The 27,217-nt window shown below is 37.8% G+C and overlaps 1 protein-coding gene across 2 annotated transcripts in view; it reads left to right on the top strand.

The window, feature by feature from the left end:
- The window catches only part of ZFPM2 (zinc finger protein, FOG family member 2), a 551,340-nt gene that overhangs the window by 511,339 nt on the left and 12,784 nt on the right, over positions 1-27,217 (top strand). For both annotated transcript variants that reach the window (XM_004370701.1, XM_004370702.1), the window contains exon 6: positions 22,658-22,864. In XM_004370701.1, coding sequence (XP_004370758.1) covers positions 22,658-22,864 — 207 coding nt within the window. The remainder of the gene's footprint in view (positions 1-22,657; positions 22,865-27,217) is intronic.

Raw genomic sequence — 27,217 nt, 5'->3', positions numbered from 1 at the left:
GCAGAATATATTTCTGACTATTTAGGAATAAATGTTTCTTAATTGTAAGCAGTATGTATATGTGTGTATATATATATATATATATATAATTTTGTGGTTTTTTAATTATCAGTGATGTTACTACATTATAGGAATTTTGTTATTAAAGCCAAAGAACACATTTTAATAATATAGCTTATATAAACTACCCCCCAAATATCATACAGTTAACAGATTTTAAAAACTAACTGGAATCATGTAACACTATGAGCATTATAGTTTGAATCCACCAGCTGATCCTTTGAAACCCGATGGGACAGTTCTACCCTGCCCTATAGGGTCACTGTAAGTCAGAACTGACTCGAAGGCAATGGGTATGAACACCTACTAATCCCTTCCTACCGTATTACTGGATAAATAGAATTCCTGCCAGTTCTTCACTGTTCTAAACTTAGGAATGTAGATGCATCTCTGTAACCAGGGAAGCATTTCTTTATTGATTCACCAGGACCACCTTGCTCTCTCAGAATCTTAGTCACCTACAAGACCGTAGAGTCTGGAAACACTGATGCCACATCCCTGCTGCACATTTGAGTTACATCTTCATCATCATGGCTGTCTACAAAGGATCCTTGGTAAATTTTGAACATTTTCTGTTTCTGAGACTAATGACTTGCTTGTGTTCTCTTTAGTTGAGAGGCTGAATCAAAGACCTTTGGAGTTGGAAGTCCAATATTCTGTTCCCACAATTTTGAATCTCTATAAATTTGGATGATGAATCTCTCTAAGCCTTTGTGACAATGGATATAATAACAACACCAACCTCGTAAAATGTTTTGAGAAAACGATGAGATGATACCATAGTAAGGGTCTAACAAATGATAATCTGTGTTACATAGTTAGAGCCATTAACTACAGATCAATCCTACAACAGACCTACACTGGAAGATGAGCTATGTGAAATATCTGTGTGTGTGTGTGTGTGTGTGTGTGTGTGTGTGTGTGTGTGTGTGTATATATATATATCACTGCAACTGACAAAATGCCAATGTGGTCCAACTTTTCTTCATTGTTGGAGTAAATTTTTTATGATTTATGTATATATATATGTATATATTAAAATAGATCTGTATGTTTGTATGTAATGTTTCCAATCCCCAAAGACAAGTAAAGATTGGATTTATAAAGACGTTGATAATAAAAGGCAATAATAATGAAAACTAACAAAAAAAATGAGGTATTTTACTTACGTCAGAACCAGCTTATGACAGAGTTTATGTCTTGACTTTTTCAGTTCCTTCTTTAGCAATCTTCCACTCCCTAATTTTTTGGCTACATTAAATCTTAAAGTAGATCATTTTGGTGGACTTCAAGTAGATCATTTTTTTGGCTACATTGAATCTTAAAGTAGATCATTTTGGTGGACTTCAAGTAGATCATTTCCTGGCCCAAGTATAACTTTCCACTATATATATATATGTGTGTGTCTACACAAATATATGTTAGCTGTGTGACCTTTGACATGTCACCTAACTCCTTGGAGCTTGATTTTCCTCATCTTGAACAGGAGATCTAGAAACCCTCCATGATTCTTCCCATACATAAATATTTATAATCTTATCAGTGACACTTCAGTGGAGTAAGATAAAAATATGCCTAGAGATTTACAAGAAGTCCTGTCTTATTTCAGTATCTTTTCTTTAGAAGGATGAGAGGAAAGGCTCAGTTTCTTTCTGCAGAGATAGTTTGTCAACTCTCAGGATTCTCATGTTTGGGTGGATTTTATATTGTTGTACTTTGTATCATCGGAAAAACAGATTCAGCCACAAAGAAAACATGGTCATTTCTGAAACACATATTACCTTATTAAAATAAAAGTAAACCTCTGACGTTGCTGTTGAGCTACATTTAGCTGCTCAGACTACTCAAGGTAAAAATCAGGATGTATCATGAGTTTATTTCAGCCACCCTTCTCCTTGATTCATTCTCTGATCCCCCCAGGTACCTTCTTGGCTTCACTGGGTCATTTCCTGGCCCAAGTGTAACTTTCTACTATGGAATACTTCAAAGATTCAGATAAGTGTTTTTCTCTAAAGTAAGAATTCTCTTTTTCTCCTCTCTTCTCCCTCCCTTATTTCTTGTCATTTTTTTGGGGGGTGGGGAGGGGAGTAGAGAAGGAGCAGATCCATATTTCTGACTTTATTGTCATTTTCCTTATATTAGAACTTTGTTGGTTCTCCAAGATTAAAAGTTTATAATGAGCCTGATCTTGAACTTTTATTTTTATGCTGTGTCTCCTTTGTGTGTCTTTCCTCTTATCACTACTTATAAAACATTACTACAATTTGTCCTTAGTCTGACTCTACCTCTGTTGCAATCCTTTTCAAGCCTTAATTATATATCTGTCTTGACTTTTTCAGTTCCTTCTTCAGCAATCTTCCACTCCCTAATTTTTTGGCTATACTGAATACTTCAAGTAAATCTTTCTGGTGGACCCTTTGTGTGTAGGAAGCAAAATGTATAACCTCAACGATGAATCTTCTTCATTCACTTCCATTTTAATGGTCATATAAATATAAGAGATCCAGTATACCTTTTATTCCCCTGTGTTGAGAAGAAAAATACTGAAAAACAGATTGACTCATTGTTTTCAAAAATTCTACCTTCATTTTCTGTTATATTTTGATTTTAATCAGGTGATGGGTAGAATAGATAGCAGACTGAGTTTTAACTATCCTTGATCTAGTAAATTTAGAGCTGAAAGAGTGGGTTGTGTAATATTGTAAAGAATTGCAGCAGACATTTGCAGAATTCCAACAAATTTCCCTTACTTATACCTATGTGCAAGTGATGGTGCTTCCCTTACAAGTGCCCTATAGCAGAGGTCTCCTTCTGATGTGGAGTTCACTAATCAGAGCAAGACCAGACAACCAGAGAGATGAGCCATAGGAATGATGCACTACTGCATCACCCAGAGAATAGGTCTTGAACCCATGAGTGGTTAAATAAATAATAGTTATGAAGAATGTGAACTAGAGACATGTGACTTGTTGCTCATAATGTATGTCCTGATCCCATTAAAATGACAACTCATGACCAAAGACTTCCCTCTTATTGTGAGTAAAAATGAGTGACATGTGTTTAAGACATATTACACAATAAGCTATATTTTCAGTTATGCTTTTCAGCTATGCTTTTCATAACTAAAGCTTAGAAGACCCTTTGTTACCTAAGTAGTAAGTTGGAGCCCTGGTGATACAGTGGTTAAAAACTTGGCTGCTAACCAAAAGTTCAGCAGTTTGAATCCACCAGTTGCTCCCTGGAAACCCTATGGGGCAGTTCTATTCTGTCCTATAGGGTTGCTATGAGTTGGAATTGACTCCGTGGCAACAGGTAGGCAGTATGTTACCTTTTCTGTTCTCCTGAATAATGTCATGGCTAATCTGAACCATTAAACCGAAAAGCCCGTTTAGAAATTCAAGACCAAAATGCAATAGTAAAGTCATTCTAGGCATCTGTTTGCAGAAATAAGCATCAAGCAATCATACAAAACCCTACCTAGACAGAGAAGGTGTGAATACAAACTTGAGGACTTAGATAGCTGTGGTAAACCTCAGAGAACTCCACCCAGCTCAGAAAGTCATAAAGCAATGCCAATCTCCTTGTCTTTTGTCTAGAAACCTTCATCCAGATCACTCTTGTACTTCCTGCTTTGCTCATTTCCGGTTTCCCTATAATGCAATCATCAAAAATATACAAAAAGTTTATTTTTGACCTTGGCATTGGTAAATGAAGAAAAATATGCTGACCTAACAGTCATAACATAGTCTGACTCAATTTTTCTGATGAACTTCTTGATAAACTGTACACCTGGCAGTAATACTCTTCTCTGTCACTTCTGCCCACGCTAAGCTGCACCCCCTTTCAGTGCCCAGTCTGTTAGGGTGTATGTGAGCAGAGCCCCCCATGAGTAGGATCCCCACTGTCTTCTCCTTCTTGTTCTCTTTCTCCTTTATTTGAGGCTCTCACCTAAAGGTGATGGATAAAATGGAATATAAAACATAAACATATTTTACCAAATCCTGTTACAGCCTAGTCCAGTTAGTAAAACACTGGGAAGAATGGTCTCTCCTTTATTCCTAAAGACAGTGATAACAGCACATTTTTCTATAGCCAAATGATCCATTCTGAAGATGTTTGTACTTCTTTCTGGATAAAGACATTTTATTGTTGATCTCACTAAAACAGTTGGTACATTCTTAAATATAGCATTGATCCTTTTGTGCAGATTAATGCACAGTAAAATTTATCGTTCCAAACTGCACAAGATAATAGAACAGAAGGCCATAGAAGTCTTAGAAAAATCATTTGGCTCGGTTTTATCATCACACAAGCAAAAATTTGAGATTTTGCAGTTCATTCCCCTAAGATCAACCACTCATCTGCAACAGCCTTGGCAGGAGGCCACCCTGCCTTCCACACTGCCCTTCCTAACTCAACTGTGAAGGGCCGACCTTGAAAGAGGGATTTTCAAAGCACTGGGCAGAGCCACGACTCCCTGTCTGTTGTCAAGTTCCAATGTCTTGGAGCCCGTTTCTTACTTTGAAATTATACGATGTGCTGTTATGTTGACCAAGCACTTGTTTTTAATTTCCTTTGTTTTATTAATGCTAATATAATTTCTGAAAGTCACTAAATGTTTTTAAATGCCGATAAGATGGCATCACCGCTATATTGTGTGTATTCTAAAAATACATGCTTCAAGTAGGCTTTACAGAGGGTAATGGGGTATAACATGATACATTACACATAGCCCCACTGAGGTTTTCAGGAGCACTTTCTAGAAAACTCACTTTAATGGGACTTTGTCCAGAAATTCAACAATGGAAGCCTTTAAAGGTTAAGACCCACTGTTAAGCAGCTATACAATTGGGACTCTCATCCAAGACATCTACTTAAGAACTTCATCAATTGTGGTAGGACGATGAGTGTCTTCGCCATGTACAAGACCAAGTTTAAATTAAATGGGAAAAGGCACTCAGTCCATGGCAGAATGATAGTAAAATGGGGGATAAGGTGAGTGTGGAAGGATCATTAAAAATGCTCCGGTAAAATGCCTTCCACTCTTTCATTATCATTAGAGAGGATGAAATACTGCTCGTTATAGACACCTAATGGCAGTTGGGAAATAACAAAATTTTAAAGATTGGAGCAATTTTACTCCAAGTGGAGAGGAGAAGACAGGCAGGGGAAAGGAGAAGAAAAACAGAAGAACATTACTTTGGGCAGACTTTCTGCAGGGTTACTTTGTTTTATATGTATAATAATCTTTTACCATTAAAAAATACTGTTTCCCCCAGCACAAACATATAATTCCCCATAACAATCAGAGACAGTATATGTGTCTTAGTGATCATCAAATGTCTGTTAAAATACTTTGATTATAAAGGGATTTTTAAATATCCATGATGCAGATTATAATAAACCCATTTAAAAACAAGGTCTTTGAATTCTTCAATTGAGAAAGCAAGGTACTAAAAAGCAAAGAAATTTCAATTGTCTTATTTTAAGTAGAAATGTTAGCCCTGTTTATTTAGTGGGTTTATGTTATATTTCAGGAACCCAGGCTTCTGTTGTTTTCCTGTTTCAGGGGGAAAAATAAGTTACATCTTTATGTTTTGTTATCTTGACACGGGAATTGAATTGAATCAGGTGCTATTTAGGTGAGCATCTGAGAACAGTCTGTAAATTACCACAAAGTTGTTTAGTCAATTAACAAATCTTTGGGGATTATAAAGCTTGGTGTAACAACTTCACATTTAGGATAGGATAGAATTAAATACATAAAGCCCATATTTCTTTTCTGCTGGCTGGGCTCATAGAATGCACGGAGCGCCACCTGCTGGTCATTAGTTTTTCAAAACTTTATTTTCTTACCAAACTACCCAAGGTCATATGAAATTGAGACTACGTGGTGCAGTGGTTAAGAGCTTGGCTGCAAACTAAGAGGTGGGCAGTTTGAATCCACCATCTGCTCCTTGGAAACCCTATGGGACAGTTCTAGCCTGTCGTACAGGATCGCTATGAGTTGGAATTGACTCGATGGTAATGGGTTTGGGTTTTTTTTTGGTTTATATATACATCAGGGAGCCCTGGTGGTGCAGTAGTTAAGTGCTCGGCTGCTAACCAAAAGGTTGGCAGTTCGAACACACCAGGTCCTCCAAGGGAGAAAGATGTGGCAGTGAGCTTCCATAAAGATAACAGTCTTGGAAACCCTACGGGGCAGTTCTGCCCTGTCCAATGGGTAGCTATGAGTTGGAATCGACTCTACGGCAGTGGGTTTGGTTTGGTTTATATATATATATCAATATTATAAAGAGTTTCATGAAGAAAATCAAAGTGTATCCATGTACTATTAATATCTCTTATTTCACATGAAAGCATTTTATTACAAGCCGTTATACGATAATTCTAAAATTTGCCTTAGGATGGGGATCCAGTAATCTTTCAAATAAGGAACGAGTTGAATTTCCACATTTTAGAATAGACCATCATGAAAGTTTTAGATAGAGCAAAAGTAATAACTATTAAAGTTTTCTGGTTTCACTTCACTCAGATCCTGATATGAAAATACCATTTGGTGGGGGGAAAAAAGCCACGATTCTTTGTGTATTTGGAAGCATTTTATCAACATGGAAGTCTAATCTTAGCCATCTTTAAACATTAAATTATAAGTTAAATTATGTCATATATATATTTTAAAAACTAAGTCAACAATATTTAAATGAGCTCACTCTTACTCCGTATCTTATTTATTAATTTAAAAATCTTCCTGACCAAAAAATATCAAAGTCTAGAAAAGGTACAATAAGAAGGGGAACATAGTGTCCTGGAAAGAATTATACTTCACGCGATTAGTGTCTTTGAAGATTTTTGTGGTATTTAAAATCTATGTCAAACCTTTGTCCTAGTATTTGATGTCTCTGAAATTTAAGAAATGCAGTAACACGTGTTTTTGCCTGCATTTCAGGTCCTCCATAACCCACGGAGATGATTAGACCCCATTGTTCCTCTTTAGCTTTTTTCTCCAGACCAGGCACAATAAGGAACAGGTGCATGATTATACATTACCACTGTTCATAGGGAAGGCAATTATTAGTTCTGCTGTATTTAACAATAGATTGTAAAGAAAAATGATTACCTACAGGAGGGCTTGAGAAAAACAAAATAAAAATACAAACATTAATTTAAATTATATGTTATAATAAGAAAGCCTAACACAAATTGTCCCCAGAATTTTGAGCCTTAGTAACAGGAATTGTTCATTGTTCATGGTAATACATAGCCAACCTGTAGTTTCCTTCAACAGAATTACAGAGCTCTTAAGGAAGGACAACATTCTTTAAAAAAGTAATAATTTGAAAAAAGAAACATGCTCTAACCAGCAAGGGAATATAAAAAAAGTATAAGCAATATACATATATGTGTTTGTTTTATAGATAATTTATATATATGTTAGATATAATTTCAACATCAATGCTATGTTTAATACTATGAATGTGTCTTTTAAATAAACAGTATATTTTGCGGAGATAAAATTAGGGTAATATATTCACAATACACTTTATGAAGGCATAGAATGATGTTGACTATAGGGAGAGAGGTTTCCAGAAAAACAAAATGCCAAAGAATTTAACCCCTTTGCCTAGTTTCTTCTTTCTGTGGATGTATCTGGTGAGACTCTAGGGGCAGGATTTCTTCTGAGACAAAGGAGTTTCTGACCATTCAAACCTCCTGATGTTGAAGCCCACCTTCTGAAGGAGACTTTGGGCAGAGCACTGCTAACTGCATGGGGGTATAGAAAATGGAAGCCATCCTTCTGAAGTGGCAGACTGAGGACTGCAAAGCGGCCCTGCCAGCTCCTTGGCCCTTCCTTTCCGTGCATCCACGTGGCCCTGCAAGGGCCTGCCAGCCCTTTAGCACCCCTCCACGGGAGTCTGCACTTTTAAACTGACTCCCTGGAGAAGTGTAATGAGCTTCCTGGAAAAAAAAAAGGAAATACACAAAACAAAAAGGTGTAATGGAAATGGACAAACTGAAAAAGGAATAGAAAAGTTCGTTTCCAGCCTGGTGCTTGGGGGCTTTCATCAGATACTGCAGTGGATATTGCACAGAGCAGGGGAAGGAGGAAAGAAAGAAATTAAAAGCAGCCTCCTATGATGAACTTGTGTAATTTATTCCTCTGCAGAGCAGCAGGCACAGCGTTTCATTTTTTTTCCCTCCCCTCTTCCCTTCCCCTCCACCTAATTTCTGAGCATTCCCAAGCTAGGCAAGAACGAAAATTAAGCATACCCAACACATAGGTCATAATGAAAGTGTTGAATGTGCTTGGATTATTCATAAGCTTGCAACTTGTGTATTTTGGTGGAGATTTCATCCCTTCTGCTCCTGATTGCTGATGAAGAATGGTATTTTAGTAGGCAGATGGTAAAGACAATTACAGTTAGGGGCTCAGCTGGGAGTTACATCAGTTTATTGCAAATTATTAGTTGATAAATGCCTTTGTTTACAAGCAGAGTCTTAAGCAGCTTTGTAATCAGTTTATCAGCTGCAGGCGAAATTTTGACAGCTTGCCTTTGGGGTGTAATGTCATCTCTTGGCTGGTCATGTAAAATCAAGATGGCCAGGCAGCAGACGGTCAGACGGGCTACTTCAGTGCATCACTGCAGGCTCCTGTGACGCCATCACACATCACACCTTAGAAGTACTAGAGCACAAACCTCAGAAATGATAAGTACATGCTATCTAAATGCCTATACCCAAGGTAGGATACCTGAGTCTCATGACTCCCAACATACTAGTTCAGAAGGCACAGTGCTGTTGATTTGGTTTCCCAGCAGCTCCAGAATACCTTTTTATTCATGGGGCAAAACTTCTGCACACTAATTTAGCAGAAATCTGGAACTGACCACAATGACATCGTTAGCTTTTCTTAAAAGGGCTCCATGTGCTTTATATAAAGAAAAGGAAATTATGCCAACAGGAGATATTTTCTCATAAGGAGAAAAAAAAAAAATACTGTAGACGGAATAAAAGCTGGGAGCCAAATGGTCTTGTGGGGATTTTTTACAAACTTCGGCCAAGGTCTGGAAGACGAGAGGGGCTTAAGAAACACTCAGGTATAACCAGCCTGGCTTTGATTTCCTTGTCTACAAAATGGCACGCTAGCATTTCCTGTTTGTCATACAAATAATTTCTTTAGATTAATGAGGGTGTTTCACATTTCACTGTTCAGTCCTCCTCAGACCAATATTATCTGTTGGATTTCTGCTAAATAACAAAGTCTATACATTTGAAATGACAAATAATTCACAGCTGTTAACACTAAGATCCTTTCCAAAATACCTGCAGAAAGAGGGCACTGTATTTTAGTATGTTTACAGTATATCATTACTAAGATTTACTAGGTTTTTGTATTGCCATAAAGACATAGCTTATAAACTGAAGTGTTTAAAGATGCAGACTTGAAAAGATTCACGTGATGGCAAGCCTATAAAACAATTTGTTTATCTACTTTTACTTCTCACTCTAAGAAAAGTAAGTTTTGTGAGTTTAGTCAAAACAAAGCTAGTCAGGTACATAATCCCTTGTAATAGCGTCTAAAATAGCCATTGTAGTTCGTATCTACTGACTTTATATGTTTTTATTTCCTGGTATACAAAGAAAACTTATTGAGCTATGAAGGAACTAACTACTGAAGTAAGAAGCCAGACTTTATAGCTGAAATTAGATCTTCCTTATCCTCTGAAATTTTGACATAATCCAAGAAAATCTGTGGAAATACGACTTTAGCCAATACATTTTAAATTACGTATAACATATGTGTAAAAACCAAATCTTTCCTTTCTTTATTTCAGCAATATGGTTAAGGATCGCTAGTCATTATCTCCCCGCCTCCTGTGCTTTCCAATTGTGTCTGTAATTCTCAATAAAGATCCTAAAACCACTGAAATAGAATAAACCTCATTTAAACTGGCCACATGGTTTAGTAAAAGTTATAATTCTAGCGCTGGCTTGGGATAAGGTTACTTAAAAACATTTGAGAGAAAATGATAGTATAGTTTTTATCCTAACTTTAGCATTCAACACACAGTATTTAGTTCCCAATTTTACAGTCCTTAAGCAATTAAGTGTTCTATTGACATCAGAGGGAAGGCTGCCTACAGAAGAGTTGAAGAATGAAGGAAAAGCCTTGATATCTTAAATTTAAATTGTGTTTTAACATAAAGAGCATAAGAAGTTTTTAGATTTTTTTTTCATTTTCTATGATCAAGTTAATGAAGGATAAATAGTGCGTTTGGCAAGTAGTTCTGCTGTGTGTGTCCATCCCTCTTAATTGGAAAAGGCAAAGAGAAATTTAAAAAAAAAAAAAACCTTCCCTTTGGCCCAAATGTAACACCAAAGGCACACTCCAGAGTTGCTGGCCAAGTCTGATTTTTTTCCCTCTCCCAGGAATTGTTAGGATGTTCTATAAAAAGATGTCAGGAGCATCAGCACAACAAAGTTGAATGCCCCAAAATACCCTGCATTGCCTATATGGTACAAATGAAAAATGTTAAAGATTATTTAAAAACAGGAAAGACCTTTTGCAAAATGCGTTTGATTTATTGCTGTGCATTGTACAGATCTTTATCAATTATTCTTACTCTATTTTATTCAAAAACTATTGTAAACTATGAGTTGGCATGTTACTGCATACAAAAAAAAGGCATTAATCAACTCTAAATAAACAAGTGCATAGATCTAACAACTATGAAGTAGTTAATACATTTTTAAGCAATTTTATTATAGAAAGAAGGTCTAAAAGAGTAGTGCTTAATTATCTGGACTTCTCTGTGCTGGGCTCCCTTTTGATTGTATTAATGAAGCAGCTGGCCCATTGTTTCCCTTTAATTCCTCCATTGTTTTAAGAATATGTCACAGCTCTTTATTCTTTTATCAGGTGCTGTGCAGGAGGATCCACACAATACCTCATATTCCTACTGTATTTGCCAATGCACAAAGAAACCTCCAAAGCAGTTTTCAAAGAAGGGGCACACATAATTTATAAGTTCTATTCCTTGCACTACTCTACTGTCAAGAATTTCAACAATATTGGATTTGAATTCATTATAAAATTTGTTTGAAACAATCTGGCTACATATAGATACATGTGCTGTGTTAATGTCTAAACTCAGAGATCTAGGCAGTAACGTGCAATGTTGAGATGGGGCAATTACTTAGCTTTTAGGGAATTATTCTGACCAATCGCCTTCCAGTTATGAAAAATTAAATTTTAGAAGCAGGCACCATGTTGGATTTCCAAATTGTGTAATAAAAATAAAAGAAATTAATGACTAAACAAATAAATAGTTCCCTGATTCCTCCACCTCCAGAAATGCATGTGTGTGTACATACACATGCTCCTGTACCCATGTCTTAAAAGGCACATTCACTCCCCAAGAGGAAGATTTTAATGTATCTGAGTATGCCTAAGAGCCATCATGGTTTACTCCATAGAGCAATATGTAACCTTTATTAACTAAACCCTGGTCATCAGCTGACCCTCCTTTAGCATCACGTGTATGAAGAAGATAAACCTTTATATTAGTGCAAAAACAATACATCGTCAGTCTTTCTACCCTATACAAACAATGGTTCGTTTATATACAATTACTGTTTCTCCAAATTTCTGTGAAAAACCCCAAGAAAAAAAATAATTGCCTATGTGACCCCAACGGTCTGAATCACAGACTTTCTCTTTTAACACATGCAATTTTTTCTTTATTTTTCCTCTGTCAGATGTCTGTATTTTGGAAACCATTTTATTGATTTTTTTTCCCCCTAGAGTCCCAGTCTAATAAAGAGAGATGAGACTTAATGACTTAATACTGTGTAATAAAAGTTACTAATTTCAAGTTTCAAAAATCCTTAGAAGAGCATTTGGATAAGTTATTATTGTAAAGCACCCATTTCCTCTTGTATTGTTAGTTTAGTGTGCGTATGTTTTCTTTTTTTTTATTTTTCCCAAGCTTAAAATAAAGTTTCACACTGGTATCCCTATCTATTTGCTTGAGGCTCCTTATCCTTCTACATATTGAGACAGGGAATACAAAATCTAAATGTGATTTAATTGGTTCAATTTGCTGTATATTTTTATGCTAAGCTAGGGTCCGTATCTTGATGAGCCCAGACCCAGACATAGTTGTGCTCGAGGTTTACAGCTTCACGTTACTTGCATTTCCTTAGTTTTACAAAGCAAGCGTCTATCAATCACACAGATAAATTAGAAAGAAACATGTATAGACATAACACGTGGAAAAGATTTTTCAGCATGCTATGTAATTATTAACCTGATTTTTACCATTGTAAGAAGCCGTGAATTGCAGATAGCATGGACGAAGTTAAATGCTTTTATACTGGATACATTTTGCTTATACAGAACTCCATAGGTATGGTCGAACAATATAATTGAAGCTTTGTCAGCTCTGTAACCTAGCAACAGATAATACCGTTAGGTTACTGAATTGCTCCTGGTTGACAAGTAGGGAGTATTTTTGTGTTTATCGTGCTTGCTAATGATGGGCTTCTTTCCAAAAGGCTTGTCTTAATCTTAATTAGAGTTTATCAGCAGAGGTCTGCGTGACATTGTGCAGACACTGATTTTATAAATAATAAAAAGTGCAAGTGAAAAATTTGGCAGGATGGCAAGATATTTAAGGCCACTGCTTCTAGTAAGAGGAGCGTGAATTTCCAAAATATAATCGAGTCTGAACTGTGACTTTATTCTTTATTATCAAAATTAGTAGTACACTTCACTGCAGTTTTGACAGCAATTATGTGAAAAATGCATGAGCTTCCTGTTCAGAACCATATCTGTTTGTACAAGAACCTTAATCATAACCATTACTTAGAACAGCAAGTACATGGTTTTTCAAGAACGTTAAGGCCTTAGTAGTTATTGTCCTTTATTTTGTGAAGGGAGTGGTGTGTGGGTGTGGAGACTGGGAGAGTGACTATGTTTGCAGCATAAGAGGCAGACAAAGAGAGAATCCTAAAATAACCTTCCCATTTGGTAGAAGCGAGCAAGGTATCAGATAGCTGCTTCAGTGCCTGATGTCATTTGATAAAGATTTCATGCCCGTGCAGTAGGAATGTGATTTTTTGCTCTGCTTTGCACAATATATTTCCACGGTTTGGGGGAATGCAAAATTATTCATCATTCCTAATAATAAGCTGTCTTGTTGTGTGCCGTTGACTCAATTCCGACTCATAGTGACCCTATAGGACAGAGTAGAACTGTCCCATAGGGTTTCCTAGTCTGTAGTCTTTATGGGAGCAGATTGTCAGGTCTTTTCTCCCATGGAGGTGCTGGTGAGTTCGAACTGCCAACCTTTCAGTTAACAGCAGAGGGCTTAACCATTCATTGTGTCACCAGTTACATGCCTTCAAAATAACCAAAAATTAAGTGTTGTGAAACTAAATACAATTCAAAAATTTACTAAGTTCTTAATTGGCTTATTCAGTTGAAAGATAATGCTAAGTCATTATATCTTTGCTTTATCCATCTTTTTCAACCATTTCATTCATCAGTCCCACATTTTTCAAATATTGGAAGCAAAGGGGAAATTGAAAGCTGTTTTCATGTGTCATTTTTCTGGGTGCCAAAATGGACATCTCTCTGCTGAATTGTCTGAACACTTCTATGAAATATTTAATCACCAAGAGACTTTTGTTAATAGACTCTCACTCTTTCTACTCTGTACAAACTAGAGATATTTTCTCCTTAAGTTAGTGATTCTAAACCCTGGAGACACATCAAACCTTCTGGGCAACATCTAAAAACATAATGAAGCCTGAACTTCACTCCCAGGAATTTTGAATTTTGACTTAATTGAGCTAGGGTAGGACCCAGGTGAGGGAGCCCTCATGGTACAGCGGTTAAGCGCTCCGCTGCTAACTGAAAGGTTGGCAGTTCGAACCCACCAGCCACTCCACTGTGGCAGTCGGCTTCCATAAAGATTTACAGCCTTGGAAACCCTATGGGGCAGTTCTACTCTGTCCTATAGGTTCTCTCTGAGTCGGAATCTACTTGATGGCAACAGTTTGGGTTTATGACCCGAGTATCAGTGTTAATTAAAATCCCTCCAGGTGAATCTACTCTGCAGTCCAGATTGCCAGCCAGTGCTCCATGGTTATTTAGAATATTGATACCCTTTTTTACTATTCAGCTCAAATTGCAATTTAAATGGAAAACTAGATAAATAATACTTTTGTTAACTATTACCATTATTTATTAGCCATATTAGAAGGTAACCTGGGTCTCTTCTACATCGTAAATATAGACATTATCCTCCAGGTTGTAGCTGTGCATTTAGAAGCTCCATCTAATCACTGTGTAATCCACTTGACACTGTTTCATAAAGGGAACCACCTTATTTAGGCTTCAGAGAGATAACTGTGCTAATTATTCAATCTCTCAAGGTAAGGTGTGATGTCGTTACGTAGTGAACGCTAGATGGCGCTGTGACTTGGAACACCTGGTTTTTCTTACAGACTCTAGAGCCAAACAGCCGTGTTCAAATCTCATCTCCAGTATCTGCTTCTCTTCCTCCAGTCCCCCTCTAGCTTTGTCACCTTGAACAATTTACACTTCCAGCCTCATGATTGCACCATAAAATGGGAATAAATAAAGACGACCTCACTGATTTCTTGGGAGAAATCAATAACATGATATATGCAGAACACTTAGCACAGTGCCAGTGGGTAACACGGTAACCAGAGATGTGTGATCATTATTAGCATGTTGGTCATAGAAGCATAGAAACTTGCTCACAGCTGAATGATGATAATTTAGACGTCATCTAGTCTGAGGCAGTCTTTGTATATGATGTAGGTAAAGCAATTTTCCAAGATCACACAGTAGCTAATAACCCAGTCAGGACTAGAACCAAAATTTCTGAACCACCAATCAATTACTTTTTCTAGTTCATAGCTGTACTAAGGACAAATAAATCTCCAGTGATGTCGGGTGCCAGCTGTGCTTCATTATTAGCATGCGATCCCTTAAACAAAATCATTTGCCCTTTAATGGCTGTGCAAAACATGTAGTAAGAGTTTTATCAATTTAGCAGATATTATTTTGCCATATGTGCACAGAACACCTGTTTGCTTTCATATTAATGTACCGCTAATGTAGAGCAGTGTATTGAACATTCACTTGTCCTAAATTCTACCACCATTAAGCAAGTTGCACGTGGAAACATTCATTTAGAGTCCTTAAATTTCATATCTAGAAAGGGTAGACAGGAACACAGCAGCTAAACTTCTCCACTGTCATCTGAAACCCGGAAAGAAACAAACCCAAATCAACAAAGTAACTAGGAGCTAAATTACCCAAATTTTTCACATCTACACAGGCATTCAAATTCACTCAAATGTAAATATTTAATGTTCCAAATCAAGGAACCTCTGTCTAAGTAAGCCATAACTTCACACCACTGGGATGGCCGTCAAGTAGTAGCTTGTTAAATATGAAAGGTGAGAAGACCACGTGCTTTTTTAAAAATCATCTCATATACCAAAAGTACTTTACAAAAATGATATTCCTATTGTTACCTATGGCTCAAAAACTTAGTATGCAAATGTTCTAGGTTTACAATTGATGTTTTAGTGAAAAAATAATGCTCTTGTTTTAAAGCAAAGTATAATATCCTAATCCTATTGTTTGTTTCAAATGAACATGAGGTCAACCAGTCAGTACAAGACACCAAAAGAGCTAAATATGAGCATAACTTAGCATTTTCACGTATTCAGATTGTCCCTTTATCAAGATGAATACTATTGCCTTACAGGCAATTGTAACTAGCAGTATGAATTAGAGTTGGCTGTATTTACATAGCTCTAAGGGTAGGAAGCTGGTTCTCCATCCTCCTCAGCCCTATATAGACTGCTAGAGACTATTTTTATTTCTGGGAGTCCCTGAGTGGTGCAAATGGTTAATGCGCTCAGCTGCTAACCAAAAGGTTGGCTGCTGACTAAAAGGTTGGAGGTTTAAATCTACCCACAAGCACCTCAGAAGAAAGGTCTGGCATTCTGCTTCCAAAAAAACTCAGCCATTAAAAACCCTATGGAGCACAGTTCTGTTCTAATACACGAGGTCACCATGAAATGGAGCCAACACCAAGGCAACTGGTTTTTTATTTCTATTTCTAATTAATTAAGATACAGTATGTGATCCACAGACCGATATAGCCTTAGTCTTCTTTTCTGAAATGAGTTATCTGCCTCCAGTGAAGTGTGGATACATTTGCTTGCTCTTTGAATTCATAGGTTTGTCTTTTTTTTTTTAATGGTGAGATTTCTTTCCTCTTGGACTTAGCAGAACAGTGAGAAATGAGAATAATAGCCCCAGCCAGACCAAACCAAAAGGATAATAGTTAACATGTACTATATGCCACTATATAGTATATAGTACGATAAATAGTAGGAGCCCTAGTGGCACAGTGGTTAAGCACTCAGCTGCTAATCGAAAGGTCGGTGGTTCTCACCCACCAGCCGCTCCACGGGAAAAAAGATGTGGCAGCCTGCTTCCGTAAAGATTTACAGCTTCGGAAACCCTGTGGGGCAGTTCTCTGCCCTGCAGGGTCACTGAGTTGGAATAGACTCAACAGCAATGGGTTTACTATAGACAGTAGCACTTACTGTATGCCACATGCTATATTAAAGCTTTCCTATACATTCACCGATCTAATCCTCATAGTAACACTATGAGGTTGTTAACCATTATCATCATCCCCATTTGCAAGGATAAAGAAACTGATTTGTAGAATGCTTAAGTGACAAGTGCAAAAGCCACACAGTTAGTAAGTGACAGAGCCAAGATTTGCACCCAGGCAGTCTCGCTTCATTGTCCAGAACATTGACCACCACACTCCCCTCTCCAGACAGGGTTACATCCCCACTAGCAATCACACTTAGGATATTTTATTTGAACCAGTAACTGAAACTAAATACTTGGACCATCACTCCCTACAAATGCTTCCCTCGAGTTGAATACTCTAAATTCACCATCTAGAAAACTCAGCCAAATAGTTTCTAAGAGCCAAATCTTGATTTTTGTGGTGCCATTCTATTGGCTCCCCTCTAACTTTTCCAAACATATGCTATCTGTATCTTTTAATGTTCCCCATCTTAAATGCTGAGATTACCCAATTTCAGTATTTGGTCCTGTTCTCAGTCTGTACTCTTCCTGAGTGTCCACATTAACACAAAGAACACCCACAGTAATTTAGAATGCACTAATGACTTCCAACATATACATTTTTTCCAGCCTGAGTGTCTCCTTCAAGTTTCTACTGCCTCCTAGATACATTTGCCTGGAATCCTCTCAGATACCTCAAACTTAATATTTTCAAAGCAGAGTTCATTATTTCCATACCTGCACGTACACACACATACACACACCCACAGCATGCATGCACATGCACACCTGGGCTTTGCATTTGGACAGAGTCTAAATCATGGTTCTGCCACTTATCCTTTTTGTGGCTATCAGTGAGTTAGTTAACTTTTCTAAGCTTTAGTTTTTCCAACTTTTAAAAAGAGGAAAATGTCACCTATCTCCTAGAATTGTTGAGAGGATAAAAATAGATGAACTGCATAAACCCCTAGCCTGTGGCACAGAGTGCTCCTAACTGATACCTATCATTGATGTTGTTGGTGGTTAATACACCAGCTTTACTGCCTAGTTAATGGCATCAGCATCATCTGCTTTCCTAAGCCAGAAAGCTCCGTGTGATTCTCAACAGCCTTCTCTGTCTCACTCATCTCATGAAACCGTGCCAGACCTGTCTTAGCTGTGTCCTTTGAACATGGCTCTTTTCCCCAGCACAATTTACACGTCTCACAACTGAACTAGTACAACAGCCTCCAAATGTTGCTCCTGGTAACATTTCCTACCCCTTCCGTTAACTCTCCTCACTGCCCTGAGATCTATATTCTAGGGGGAAAAAAATCTGTGTCCAGAGTTCATTCATTCATTCAAATAAATGTATACCAAGTACCCACCATCAGCCAGACACAACTGGTTGCACTCAAAGCCCCTCACCCTGCTCTAAACTTGCCTTTCCAGCCTCATAATTAGTGGGGTGCTGGTAAATTTTTTTTTATTGTGCTTTAAGTGAAAGTTTACAGTTCAAGTTAGTTTCTCATACAAAAATTTATACACACATTGTTAATGTGACCCTAGTTGCTCTCCCTATACTGTGACAGCACATTCCTCCTTTCCACCTCAGATTTCCTGTGTCCATTCAACCAGCTCCTGTCCCTTTTTGCCTTCTTATCTCACCTCTGGACAGGAGCTGCCCATTTAATCTCATGTATCTACTTGAGTTAAGAAGCATTCTCTTCACAAGTATCATTTTATGTCATATACTCCAGCCTAATCTACGTCTGAAGAATTGGCTTTGGGAATGGTTTCAGTTCTGGGCTAACAGGGAGTCCACGGGCCATGTCCTCCAGGGTCCTTCCAGTCTCAATCAGACCATTAAGTCTGGTCTTTTTACTAGAATTTGAGTTCTGCACCCCACCTTTCTCCTGCTCCATCAGGGACTCTCTGTTGCATTCCCTGTCAGGGCGGTCATTGGTGGTAGCCAGGCACCATCTAGTTCTTCTGGTCTCAGGCTGCTGAAGTCTCTGGTTTATGCAGCCCTTTCTGTCTCTTGGGCTGTTATTTTCCTTGTGTCTTTGGTGTTCATCATTCTCCTTTGCTCCAGGTGAGTTGGGACCAATTGATACATCTTAGACAGCCACTCGCTAGCTTTTAAGACCCCAGATGCCACTCGGGGTGCTGGTAAATTTTAAACAGCTGGCCCTTGGAGCAGGAGAGAAGTTAGAGGAGTAGTCCTCATTTGTAGTATTTGCTAGTGTCCACGGTGAGTATAAATACTCTCACCATGGCTGATTTCAAGCTAACAATATGACATCAACTGACTTGCAAAATACCCAAAAATGTAACACTCCACTTTCGTGATCCAAAACAAGCTGGCTCAGACACACCACTGCCCCTAACCTGCCCTTTATCCCTCCAACCCTGAGCTCCAGGTTTGCTGGCCTCCAAACCATTGCCAGGACCTGTCAGGGTCTTACCTGATTCGGGGCTTGCACACATGCTCATATCTGTATCCATAACGATGTACCAGCCGAGTGTCCATCTACACACCTTCTGCTCTTTTACCTTTATTTATCCTTCATGAGCCAACAAAAACGTCACCTTGTATGGCTTGTCTGACTTTCCCAAGGAGGGGTCAGTTACCCACTCCTCCCACAACATTTTGTTCAGCATTTTCTTTAGCAATGACACCCATTTTATGCTATTTTATCTCTTGTGTATTCTGTTTCTATATCTGTTTGTGAAGCCATAGTACCCAGCCTGGCACACAGCAGCCCGTTCAATCAATAGCTGATGAATGAATGATTTAAAAGATTAAATCCTAACTGAGAAAACTGACTTCCTCATCAAGTCAACACATTAAATTTTCGGTGAAATTCAGCCTTTTAACATGATATGCTCTGGCTAAATCATAAAATGAGATAAAATGATAAAAATATAAAATACGAAATGCTAGTGAGTACATCTGAAAATATAGATATGTATAGATATGTATTACAACTGTTAAGATGTTTCATAATGTAGAAAAATCTTCTTTTGCATTGAATCTGTGCAATTGATTGACTGACTGGACCTTTTTGGTTCAAATTTTGAGCACAGTATACGGAGTCATCCTGCTACATAGCTCAGTGCTATGATAAAGATTAGCTGTAAGTGAGAACCTTTTCTAAAATCTCTGTTTCTCCTGGGGTACCTGATATCCAAACATTTTCTTACTTTCATGAAAGATACCCCATGGCTGAATTTACCAATAAGGTAAAGTTCATCACTTAAAATCCATGACTCTGAGAGACCAGGCTGTGAAGCAAAACTGAATTGTGACTCCTTGCTCTGCCCTCCCCACCTCCTTATTACACAGACTCACTTAATAAACTGTATCCCAGAGGAAAGATAAGGTGCACATGTTTACCTTGTCTGCAGCTGTAAGTAGTTTGGTTCTGTATGCACATCAGAGAATGCATAGCCGCCAAATGCAGAAGCTGTCCAGGGGGAAGATTGTCACCAGCAGAAATACAGCCACTTAGCACTTTGCAGTTCTCATCTGATTCCACAGTCATACAGTTTAAACTATATTATTTGTAAATAATTAATGCCAAAGTGAATCTGTTGTATTCAACTTTGGTAAACGTGTATGCTCTCAGACACAGTGTCACAGTGAAAAGAAAATTGAGTTTTCTAGTATTTTAGTATATTTGTGTTTTACTTTAAAACTTTCAAACAACCTTGAAGTCTGTAACCTTAGCTTTATTTTTCCATAAATGTATCCTTTCCCCAATGGTGTTTGTTTGCTTACCTTTAAAACTGATCAGCTGGTTTAATTAATCATCCAAGGTTTATCTAAAACAATGTCCTAGTTCTTCTGTATAAGTGTATCATATCATATGCTGTTGCTATCTCTTCCACCAGATTTTTTACCACAAGTTGTTTAAAAACTGTAATCTCTTTGAGGGTAGAAAAAAATGAAGTGTGGTTGAAAAGACAGTTATGCTGAAAGATAAACAGCAATATTATCAAAATGGGTACAATTTTTGCTTGCTTAATGAGTACAACATACAGCCTTGCAATGTATACACAATGAGAAAAAAAGGCTTTATAACATATCAAGTATGCTGCATGATTTCAGGCATGACTGTACAGGATACGTATATAAGCTGAAAGTATAGATAACAAAATATAAGTGCTTTGCCTGTCTAAACATGTTAAATAAATGAGCATATGCTATCACACTCCAATACATTAGAAGATGCACTTGCATAGTTAATTTTCTTTTTAATGCACCACACATGATCATTTGAAGTACAGAGCTGGAGTGTATCTTAGTGTTTGAAGAAAGGGTTCTTTCATTTAAACAAATCTTTATTTAAATAATCCTTTTTGAAAAGGATCTTTGACGTATCTTCTTTTCAGGAAGTTCAGTCAGGGTAAATGGAGATAAAGAAGCTACATTATAAAGAATAATATGTAAGTAAAGATCACGCAGACCCTCCTCCCTCCCAAAAAAAAAAAAAAATGGAAACAGATGTAAGGAGAGTAAAACTACCTGGAATTTCATTTTAACTTTCTCGATTGTAGGAGCTTTTATTTACTTGTTTTAGAGTTTTGGGGATCTGGTATTGATTGAATAAAAATATTTTAGGAAGAAATAAAGTAAAGGAGAGGGGAGACAAAGCAAGAGAGAGAAGAGAAAGAAAGAAAGTCTTTCATAAAGTTTGAAGGAGTAACTGCAAAGGCTTACCTGCAAAATATCTGTGGTTATGTCCTTACAATGCTTGGTCTTGGGCATTATACCGATGTAATAGAATGGTTAATGATGCAGGCAAACTCTGAAAGCAAATGGTTAACAAAACTCTACACATTATACAGGTAGTCCCTGACTTACGATGGGGTTCTGTTTCAACGACTCCATCATAAGTCAGTTCTGACATAAGTCAAATACTCTTTTTTTTTTTTAGCTTTCATTATTATTGGCTTTTATTATCGGTACCTTTATAAATGCGATCAGTGGCATGAATTCTTTTGCTAGACATATTGTTGGAGGCATAACCAGTATAGGTGTTACAGTTAGAGAAACTTGAACAACTAGGCTTCAAATTAACAACTGATGTTCTTATGGTATAAAACGTTGAATAAGATCATACTATAGGCCTGATCTACAATGAAGTTGGCGTCAGTGTCCTAACAATGAAGTCAGAGTTGTAATGGCTGTTGGGTCCGTGCGCAATTCATTTCTCCTATGTCGTTAGAGTTGAACATTGCCCAGCTTTCTATCCGACTCCCAACACTGATTTCATTGTAGACCAGGCCAAAGCCTGCTATATGGCAGTGTTTTGAACAGTAAATCATAAAATTGAACATCTGCAAGTGAGCATCTGAGAATGATAACATCAGCAAATTACGCACTGCAACATAGTATGTAGTACATCTTATTGATGATAAAATGTACCAAAAAAATGGACAGTCGTAAGTGCGGTTTGTTGTAACTCGAATATATCATAAGTCGGGGACTAGCTGTATATGGTTTCTTAGTCTTCTTCTAAGGAGCCCTGGTGCCACAATGGTTAAGTGCTTGACTGCTAACCAAAAGGCTGGTATTTTGAACCCACCCAATGGCTCCATGAAAGAAAGACGTGGTAATCTATTCCCATAAAGATTAAAAGATTATAGCTTAAAAAACCCTATTGGGCAGTTCTACTCTCTCGCATAGGGTCGCTATGAGTTAAAATCGATTCAAAGTCACCTATCAACAATAGTCTTCTTCTGCTGCTGGTCACTGAACATCTCATCTAATGCAAGGAATACGATTTTCCACACAGGAAAGAGAAGAGGAATGTAGCTGCTGTCTTGATCAAACACTCCACCCCAGTAGAAACTTAGGAGAAAAACATGAGAAGGTGCTATTGACATCAGTATAGAGTACAGCAGGCTCGAGCATTCTATGTCAATTCCTTTTCTTTTTCTTCTTAATAGGGGGTCAGCTTTGGTGCACAACTACGAAGGCCATCTCAGAGGGTGAAGAGCTAATTGCCTTTGTGGTGGATTTTGACTCAAGGCTACAAGCTGCCAGTCAGATGACTCTTACAGAAGGGATGTACCCTGCGCGCCTGCTGGACTCAATTCAGCTGCTTCCCCAGCAAGCTGCCATGGCTTCTATTTTGCCTACAGCTATTGTCAATAGTAAGTGCTGAGTACTATAGCCCAGCTTTGTAGAGGTGATAGGTACTTATGGGAGAGAAAAAAAAATGTCTACTGACAGGCAACCAGGGGTGGACTTCTTTCTCTAGTGTTGTGGTTTTATTTTCTTCTCTCTCTAAATTTAAGTGTGTGTGTATGTGTGTGTGTGAGAGAGAGAGAGAAAGAGAAAGAGATGTCTCATGAGAGTAAAGAAAGAATATTTAAATTCAACCATTTGGGGTTGGATTCCCAAATGTCATACAAAAATCTGACATTCTAAACTATTTGAACAATATTTAAGGCTACTTAGCTGTAAGAAACCCAGCAGCTACATTGATGTTTCTGTAGTACAATAATGGTGATATTCCTTAAGGACTGTAGAGCTAAATTTTTTATTAAAAGAAGAATAGAAAATTAAATCTTGATTAGACATACTAATGAAGAGGAAACATAGCCAACATTATTCAGAACATCAGTGAATGTCAATATATGCATATATGTGTGTATATACATAAATATATAATGTTTTACATGGAGACTTTTTCATTTACCCCGGAAAATTTACCTTTGTATTTTGTTAAAATGAATATTCTATTCCTTGAACACGCAAAGTTACAATTTTATATACAGAAAATCAGTGGTCTGGGGGTCCCAAGATGTTTTTAGACCCAGTTCTACCTCTGTCTAGTTCTATGAGAAAATATGAATAACAGTCACATCTCAAGAGGTAACTAGATTCTAAAGTTATTAGGTAAGTAAAAAAATTGTATCTAGTCAAAATATCCTTGAAAATTCCTGATACCCTGAAGGATGCAGAAGAGACATCTAGAGACTGCAGTGATGTCTTCATATTAAAAAAATAATTATTTTCATACTGTAACAGCATCTTTTTGCTTAAAAAAAGAAATTCATAGGTGTATATGAAAGTACTGAAAGACCCAATGCATCCAATCCAAGCTAATATTATTAGGTTTCCTTAGTGTAAATGTTGGTGCCCTGGTGGCGCAGTGGTTAAGAGCTCGGCTGCTAACCAACAGGTCAGCAGTTCAAATCCACCAGCCACTCTTTGGAAACCCTATAATGCAGTTCTACCCTGTCCTATAGGGTCACTATGAGTTGAAATCGATTTGCCGGCAATGAGTTATGAGTTAATGTAAATGTTAGTTTTGTTGTTGCCATTTTTACTGGATTTTTACTTTGATTTCAACAGTGTTAAGCTTGAAATAACATGGGCCCCACTTGAATTTGAGTCAAAATGATTTTGTTACCAGGTATACCAGGAGTACCTTGTATTATTATTGTGAGGCTCCAATGTATGAATGCTAATCCTAATTCTTTTTCACTGACCCTCCACTTTACCAAGCATGATGTTCTTTCCGGGGTCTAATCCCTCCTGATGACATGTCCAAAGTATGTGAGAGGTAGTCTCACCATCCTTGCTTCTTCTTCCAAGACAGATTTGTTCATTCTTTTGGCAGTCCATGGCATATTCAATATTCTTCACCAACACCACAATTCAAAGGCATCAATTCTTCAGTCTTCCAAAGAATCATTAGTCCAGATGTTTCTGCTGAGTTTTAGACCTCTATTGCTACCTTCCCAAGTTCCTCTGTATTTCTTACACAAATATAAAATCCTACATATCTCATGTGACCAGATTCTCCAATTTGCCTGGACCAGACCCAGTCTACAGTGTTACTCTAGCCCCCTTTGGTTAGAACCCCTTTCTCTACAAAAGTGCTGGGCTTAAACAATACATTGTCAGGTTTGGTTACCTGACCCCACACCATACATGGACCCCAGTCAGAGCTCATCATCTCTCCATCCACTGTTCCCTGTAAAGATAAATGAAACAGTCACTTACACAGCAGTGCTATCAAGAAGCCTAGGCACCAAGGAGGACCCTTACTATTTGCTCAAGCATCTAATTGCAAAGTATTGGTCATCATGTCCCGTCAGTTCTGCTTCCTCAGTATAATTCCCCACTTGCCATGGAGGCATTTTGGAAGACTATTTAAGACTAAGCTCCAATCCCAGTTCAACCACTTAGGTGATTATGGGCAAGTCACTCAGCCTCTCTGAGTCTCAGTTTCCTCGCTTATAAATGGATGAGGGGGAAAAAAATGGAAAAATTTTCCATAAGTGAATACATGAGAAGTACATATCACCACCCCACTTAATAAATGTTGTATGACTATTAGCTACAATCCCAATTAGCTGCCAGCGAGTTGATTGCAACTCATGGAGACCTTGTGTGTGTCAGAGTAAAAAAGTGCTCCACAGGGTTTTTTGTTTTTTTTTTTTAAATTGTGCTTTAGGTGAAAGTTTACAGCTCAAGCTAGTTTCTCATACAAAAATTTATGCATACATTGTTATGCGACCCTAATTGCTATCCCTATAATATGACCACACATTCTTCCTTTCAACCAGCTCCTATTCCTTTCTGCTTTCTCATCTCACCTCCAGACAGGAACTGCCCACTTAGTCTCATGTATCTACTTGAACTAAGAAGCACACTCTTCATGAGTATCAGTTTATGTCTTATACTCCAGCTCTTATACTCCAACTCTGAAGAGTTGGCTTTGGAAATGGTTTTAGTTCTGAGTTAACAGAGAGTCAAGGGGCCATGTCTTCTGGAGTTCCTCCAGTCTCAGTTAGACCATTAAGTCTGGTCTTTTTACTAGAATTTGAGTTCTGCACCTCACTTTTCTCCTGCTCTGTCAGGGACTGTCTGTTGTGTTCCCTATCAGGGCGGTCATTGGTGGTAGCCTGGCACCATCTAGTTCTTCTGGTCTCAGGCTGATGGAGTCTCTGTTTTATGTGGCCCCTTTTGTCTCTTGGGTTAATATTTTCCTTGTGTCTTTGGTGTTCTTCATTCTTCTTTGCTCCAGGTGGGTTGGGACCAATTGATGCATCTTAGATGGCCAGTCGCTAGCTTTTAAGACCCCAGATGCTATTCACCAAAGTGGGATGCAGCACATTTTCTTAAAAAACTTTGTTATGCCAATTGACCTAGATGTCCCTTGAAACCATGGTCCCCAGATCCCTGCCCCTGCTACACTGTCCCTTGAAGTGTTTGGTTGTGTTAAGGAAACTTCTTAGCCTTTGGTTTAGTCCAGTGGTGCTGACTTTCCCTATATTGTGTGTTGTCCTTCCCTTCACCTGAGATAATTTTTGGCTACTATCTAGATAGTGAATTCCCCTCTGCATTCCTCCTCACCCTCATAACCATCAAAAAATGTTTTATTCTGTGTTTAAACCTTTCCTTGAGTTCTTATAATACTGGTCTCATACAATATTTGTCCTTTTGCAACTAATATCACTCAGCATAATGCCTTCCAGATTCATTCATGTTATGAGATGTTTCACAGATTCATTGTTCTTTATCATTGCGTAGTATTCCACTATGTGAATATACCATAATTTGTTTATCCCTTTATCCGTTGATGAGCACCTAGGTTGTTTCCATCCTTTTGCTATTGTGAACAGTGCTGCAATGAACATGGATGTGCATATATCTATTCATGTGACAGCTCTTATTTCTCTATGATATAATCCAAGGAGTAGGACTGCTGGATCGTATGGTACTTCTATTTCTAGCTTCTTAAGGAAGTGCCAAGTCAATTTCCAAAGTGGTTGTACCATTTTATATTCCCAGCAGCAGTGTATAAGTGTTCCAGTCTCTCTACAACATCTCCAACATTTATTATTTTGTGTTTTTTGGATTAATGCTAGCCCTGTTGGGGTGAGATGGTATCTCATTGTAGTTTTAATTTGCATTTCTCTAATGGCTAGTGATCATGAGCATTTCCTCATGTATCTGTTAGCTGCCTGAATGTCTTCTTTGGTGAAGTGCCTGTTCATATCCTTTGCCCATTTTTGACTTGGGTTATCTGTCTTTTTGTGGTTGAAGTTTTGCACTGTCTTGTAGATTTTAAAGATTAGACCCTGATCGGATTTTTCATAGCCAAAATTTTTTTCCCAGTCCATAGGTTGTCTTTTGACTCTTTCAGTGAAATCTTTTGATGAGCAGAAGTGTTTGATTTTTAGGAGCTCCCAGTTATCTAGTTTCTCTTCTGGTGTTTGTGCATCATTACTAATGTTTTGTATTCTGTTTATGCCATGTATTCGGGCTCCTAGCGTTGTCCTATTTTTTTCTTCCATGATCTGTATTGTTTTCTGTTTTAAAATTAGGTCTTTGATCCATTTTGAGTTAGTTTTTATACATGGTGTGAGGTATGAGTCTTGTTTCATTGTTTTGGAGATGGATATTCAGTTATGCCAGCACCATTTGTTAAAGAGACTGTCTTTTCCCCATTTAACAGACTTCGGGCCTTTGTCAAATATCAGCTGCTC

The sequence above is a fragment of the Trichechus manatus genome, unplaced genomic scaffold (genome assembly GCF_000243295.1).
Source record: "Trichechus manatus latirostris isolate Lorelei unplaced genomic scaffold, TriManLat1.0 scaffold00009, whole genome shotgun sequence".
NCBI lineage: Eukaryota > Metazoa > Chordata > Mammalia > Sirenia > Trichechidae > Trichechus > Trichechus manatus.
This window is presented reverse-complemented; position numbering and strand designations above follow the sequence as displayed.